At 36.4% G+C, this 6,326-nt stretch overlaps 1 protein-coding gene and 1 pseudogene across 1 annotated transcript in view; one reads left to right on the top strand and one right to left on the bottom strand.

The window, feature by feature from the left end:
- Positions 1–1,704, top strand: part of LOC109830261 — a 5,048-nt pseudogene extending 3,344 nt beyond the window's left edge.
- Positions 2,737–6,326, bottom strand: part of LOC109830260 (protein TIC 40, chloroplastic-like) — a 20,180-nt gene continuing 16,590 nt past the window's right edge. Inside the window, exons 12-14 of the mRNA XM_020397474.1 lie at positions 5,386–5,489; positions 5,260–5,307; positions 2,737–3,199 (exon numbers count right to left, since the gene is read on the bottom strand). Of these exons, the coding sequence (XP_020253063.1) occupies positions 3,146–3,199; positions 5,260–5,307; positions 5,386–5,489 (206 nt within the window). The 3' untranslated portion in view covers positions 2,737–3,145. The remainder of the gene's footprint in view (positions 3,200–5,259; positions 5,308–5,385; positions 5,490–6,326) is intronic.

Genomic DNA, 6,326 nt, shown 5'->3' with positions numbered 1-6,326 from the left:
CACTGTCTTCTACCTTGCTATCGGGTGCACCGGATACGCCGCCTTCGGAAATGATGCTCCCGGCAACATCCTTACCGGATTCGGTTTCTATGAACCATTTTGGCTCGTCGATATGGCAAACATATGCATCATCATTCACCTAGCTGGAGCTTACCAGGTAAAACTTCAAATACTATAGATCATGTTCAGTGGTCCTGCGACTGTAATTAATAAGTAATGGTGCATCAAAGCGATATCTGTTCTTGGACTAGTGAATTGGAGGATCTTTATACTATCTAAGAATAGACATCGGTTTGCGGTACTATTCATGCAACGAACTGAGACCATGAGATACTTAATTTCTTTGAAAATGATGTAACGCCGTGTGTCTATATTTGTATTTCCTTTATTAGAAGAGTAACCCTCCGACTTTCACCACAATTTTGAAATTTGAGTATAGTGACATGATTCTTTAATATGATATCGGAGCAACTCAGATTACTACCCACAAATTTAGAACATATTTTTTTTATTAAAAAATTACTACAACGGCGTGAGTTTAGATTTCTACTCATAGATTGAAATTAATGCGCATCAAAGAGAGATCATATTTGGATTAGTGAACTGGAGGATTTGTGCACTATCCAAGAATAGACGTCCCCTTGTTGTACCATTAATGAAATGAACCGAGAGTCTGAGACCATTGGGTAATTAATTAGTTTCTCTAAAAATAATGGCATTCATGTGTTCGTACTTATTCTTCTCGTAAGAGTGTAAAATAACAGCCACAATCTTCGCCATAACTTTAGAGTTTTGACATGGTATCAAAACAGCCCAGCTTCAAATCCCACTTGTCACAGATTTAAAACAGATTTAGAAACAAATTGTTACTGCTAGATGAGGCTTAGATGGTAGATTTCGATCCATACAAATGGCGCTCAACCTTCAGAGAAGGTTAAGAGTATGAAATTACAATCCTCAACACTAATCAAAACTTCAATGCTTTGGCGTGTTTATGGGTTGTTCGACACTTGCTTTCGAAGATTGTATACAGTAACAATGATTCACTGAATAAAAATGCATTAGGAAGAAGTCAAGCATTAGTAGGCGAGATTTTTTTTTTTTTTGATTGATTGATCAAATGCTTTAACATAACATGCGACAATCGATACAGGTCTACGCGCAACCAATATTCGCCCAGTTCGAAAAGAGAATTGCATCCCAATGGCCAGAAGCGAAGTTCATCCACACAACATACACAATCCACCTCCCCTTGACAAAATCCGGCCCCCTGAGCTTCACGCTCTCAAAGCTCGTCCTCCGTACAATCTTCATCCTCTTCACAACACTCGTAGCGATGCTCCTTCCCTTCTTCAACGCCATGTTGGGCCTCATCGGAGCCCTGGGGTTCTGGCCTCTGTCGGTGTATTTCCCGGTGAGCATGCACCTATCTCAGAACAAGATTCAGAGGGGTGCGCCTAAATGGATTTGGTTGCAGGGTCTGAGTTTGGTTTGTCTGTTGATATCTGTCGGTGCTAGTGTTGGGTCCGTGGAAGATATAATTAGTAATTTGAAGAATGCTGCCCCTTTCAAGCTGGCATACTAAGAATTCTGAAACTAGTTTGTATTGATGATGATGATGATGATGTAATCCGAGTGACTTGACGTAAAGAAACTGATGTATTCAGCAACTGATTTTAGATGTGGAGGTTTCTTATTCTTGCACTGGATCAGATTTTATGGACTTTGTTTACGTTTTTGTGCAGGTACAAAGGATTTAAAAAGGTTATTGTTCGAATATCAGAATAGGATTTTTTTTAATGTAAAAATAGGGCAAAGTGCCCTACCATAGATAAGTTATATAAGTGCAAAAGAAAAAGTATTACAAAAGTAGATATCTACTGGTGATTGGAACAACACCTCCGAGATGGAGTAAAAAAACCAATCACTAGTAGATGTCTAGAAGATATATACAAATACTAACACGATGCTATGAATAGCTAAAAACCAAAAGAAACAAAAGAACTAGGAACCGCAGTTCAAGGATTCCCGTTGCTGTCCTCGTTGGATTCGATGATGTCCGCAAGCCCAGAGGAACGAATATCAGAATAGGATTTACAGACCCTTATCCTAGTTGTCACAAGGACTCAACGCTATGTAGCATCTTCGTATCTATATACGGTTGACTAAAGTAGACGGGCGAACTTGTTGGAACTACAATCCAAGGTTTTTCCATAACTCTTAAAAGTGAATGGGAAGCAGATCAAGTATCACAAAGTGACCCCACTTTCTGTTTCTCTTGTAATTGAGAAGTGAAACTACTAACTACTAACTACATCGGCCTTATCACAGCTTATTATACCACTTGCACTGGGGAGGGCAACTAGGAAAGACATAACAAATTATCATACCACTTTTGAGGGCGGTCGTCAATTTGTATTGGTGGCATATGAGCAGTTTGCTAGGGCCTTCGTCCGTTGAAATCTATATTACATATTTAAGAAAAGCCCATCTTTTTGGTTTGTGTGTCAATGTTTTTAGAGATACCAAAAATATCCTCGCATTTCAAAATATTAAAAGAAGCACGTTCACTTGCAAAAGACGAACGAAAATGCTTGACGTTTGAGAATCAACACAAATGCTCCCGCTCTCGCAAAAACCATTCCCAAATGCCCTCACATTTTTTACTTATGCACGTATCACGTGCCCCAGAGTACTGGACTCAATAAAGGAAACTGCTAACTACAAGAACTGTACTATGCTAACAAATTCATAATTTCTTATTGCAATTTTGAAAAAAAAAACTCCACATTTTTGTGTCTTGTTGTACAATAGTAGCACAACTCTTAATTGTCTCGTTATGATATCCCTGTCTAAAACTCCTGATACTAGTGGCTTCTGGGACACTGCTTTGAAGATAATCGAACTCAGTACACGGATATGATGCATTTTGATAAACATTTACACTTTTACTAACAGTGAAGGGGGTAAATAAAACCCCGTAACCCAAACCCGTTGCAAGAGAAGATTTGAAAGTCTTGATGACATACATTACAATAAATTTCAGTAAAGAGAGGAGTAACGAAGTAAGAACCTTTAGCTGCTTGTCACATAAATTGACCACACTGAAACTTCAAAATTGTTGGTATTTCACCGTAACAAGTCACTAACCCATCATTCCTGGAAAGAGCTCTGATATCTTGGTGAACACATCCATAACCTGTGTAATGAAAAGTCACGCAGTCAGAATTTCAGAGCGCTAGATTATACATGTAATGTTATTGTTTTACAGTTAATGGTATAAAAGCTAACTGAATCTTAAAGGGGAAAATACAAATTTGTATGTATATGAAAAAATAAAGTTATTTAGACATATATCCCTCATATCTTCAATAATTCCATATTAGTCCCTCAAATCTCAATAATTGCCTATTAGTCCTTCAAAGTCTAAGGGGTCTTGCAATTTGGTCCCCCAATGAGTAAATACCCCTTACTTATGATTTCTCTCTTAAAACCCATTTCCGAAAGAGAGTTATTTGCACTTTAGTACTCTAAAGTTTATAGCTTTACCCCAAAGTTTTTGACACTGACACCCTAAAGTTTATATCTTTTATGACTTTGATACCTCAAAAGTTTTTTCCTAACACTTTTGTTATGAAACTTTTTTCACTTTGATATCCCAGAGTTTTGTTTTTGACACTTTGATACCCCAAACTTTAGGGTATCGAAGTTTAAGATGTGCAACTTTGAGGTATGGATGTTAAAAAATGTTGAATCTTTGGAGTATGTACGTTAAAAAATGTGTAAACTTTGGGGGTATCAAAGTGTAAAAAAAAATCTTGGGGTATCAAAGTGTAAAAAAATTTGGGTATCAAAGTTAGAAAAGGTGTAAACTTCAGGGTATCATAGTGTCAAAAAAACTTCGGGATATCAAAGTTTAAAAGGTGTAAACTTTAGAGTGCCAAATTGCAAATAAACTTTAAAAAAAATACTAGCTGATGGTATTTTGGTCATTGAGGGACCAAACTGCTATTACACTAGGATTTGAGAGACTAATGAGCAATTTCATAGATTGAGTGATAATATGGAATAATTGAAGATTTGAGGATCTAATATATAAATAACCCATAAAATAGACAAGTGAAACCTAAACAAATCTTACTTCCACATAAAACTGTTCAAAAGGTTTACTTTCCATGAAAAATTGATCACTAGTCTACAATTACGTTACTGTGATTACTCAATATGCTGGGCATGGTTAACAAATTTCTTAATTTTCCATAAGTCATTAATAATAAGTCATGTTAATGACCACATAAACATCTTACAGGTTCTTTGACCCTATAAACATTTTAAAATTTGTTAAAGATAGTTATTATAGAAAAGTGACCGCTATACAATGCCCGAACTTCCAACACTAGCTTCGTAGTAGTAGGCCCTCAAAGCTTCTACAATCACAGTTTGAGAAACTTGCATATGACTAGTTCAAATTATTAACAGGCTTTCATAACCTTTTTATAATTCTGAGTAATCGATTAACTATATATGCATTGTGCAGTATACAGATTGTTGAACTATTATCCACGACAATTAGAATTAAAAATTGTTATGGTCATGTCGCATTTTCCAGGTCCGCAATGAAAAATAAATCTAAATTGAGAAAGAGCCATATAAACAATAACCAATTTGTTAGCGCTCTGGATTGATGTCATATTCCTACAACAGGGGACGACAGTATAGCCCGATAGAAGTTGCATATTAAGCTTATGCATTACAGAGCAACCATCCCATATCTACCAGAAAACTTAGTGAAGATATAGGATAGATTCTTCAATTTTGTTGGCCAACAGCCTATCAGCTCAAACTTATGGATTTAGACTATTCATGAGGCCATAGCCATAACGTGAGCAAGAAATTTAAAACCTTGCCCTTAATAATTTACAAAAATAGTTATATTACTCACTCCAGTTATTGTCCCTTCCAAGGCCTTCCATTTGCTTGCCAATTCATGCTTTCTAGGAGAATGTTTATTTCATTCAACTTGCAAGTAACTTCTACATGTATAATTAAGATTGCTTATTTAGATATGGGGTGTAAAATCCAATAAAGTGTCAGGATTGCTTCACTTGGAGAGGACATAAAACCCAGAACTTAAGCTCTTCTGGTGAAGTTGTTCAACAGTATTTGCTTTCACAACGCATAATATAAAGCAAAGAACCAAATTGGAAGAGAATAAATATCTCTGGCCTATGAATAGAAATTAATACATTAACATCTCACCTCCTTATCATTCTGATATTTTGTGATACTTAGGGGATTTTGTGAGCACTGCAAATGGGAAAAATGTGTCAGCAGAGCCAAAAGTTGCAATATGATATAGGAAAAGGTAGTAATAGGAAAACATACTTCCATGATTGCGGCTTGCACTTTTGGATTTTGAAATGCCATAGCAACATCAGGATTAGCCATAATTTTAGATATAACTTCTTCTGGAGTAAGCCCGATCTGGTCTGGATGCAAGACAGAAGGAATAAAAGTCAGATTATGAAAACCTGAAAGAAATAATGAGAATAATCTACTGGGCACTATCTGCATTTGGAATCAGGAAGGCAGATAGGAACAATCAATCAACCTGATAGTAGTTGCATCATGTAACAAACTAACAACATTAACCACTTATGGGAGTTGCATCATGTAACAAACTAACAACATTAACCACTTATTGGAAGCGTTGATAAGGGTCTGGGGAAGCTCAAGAAGAATCTTAGACATGATTACATAGATTATGTTTATATTACAACACAAATAATAGGAAAATGCAGGAAAACTCCTTGACAAGAAACCAGCTGTCTACAGTTTGCATGAAAAAACTTCATAAAAGCATCCACACGCTTGAAATGCAACACCCTCAATATGAGATGTAATACTGCAGAATATGTTGAGTAATCTGATTCATATGGTTATGCCAAAACAGAAATCCAATCAGTTCATGCCATTAACCTAAACCGTATGTAAACCCACCTGCAAGTCCACAAACAATAGCATACTTTTTTCAGAAGAGGGTCCGACTCCCAACACATCACCATCATGGGTAATTTATGGGCTCTAACACTTCTTTTCAGGCATACAATATGCAATGCTTTTGGCGCTATATTTAAAGAGTATCCTCCCTCTGCTTTCTCCACCTCTCTTAGGGGATATTCCCGCTTTGGAATAAGTTTCTGAAAGTGCGACCTTTAACTTGGGACTTTGGTTTTCAGTGTGATTGATTCCGAATTGTTCTTAGTGTGCCTATAATTGGGAGTTTGACCAAAATATCTCACCTTTTAGTCGTACATGTATTTGAC

This window comes from Asparagus officinalis, chromosome 2 (assembly GCF_001876935.1).
Source record: "Asparagus officinalis chromosome 2, Aspof.V1, whole genome shotgun sequence".
Lineage (NCBI taxonomy): Eukaryota > Viridiplantae > Streptophyta > Magnoliopsida > Asparagales > Asparagaceae > Asparagus > Asparagus officinalis.
This window is presented reverse-complemented; position numbering and strand designations above follow the sequence as displayed.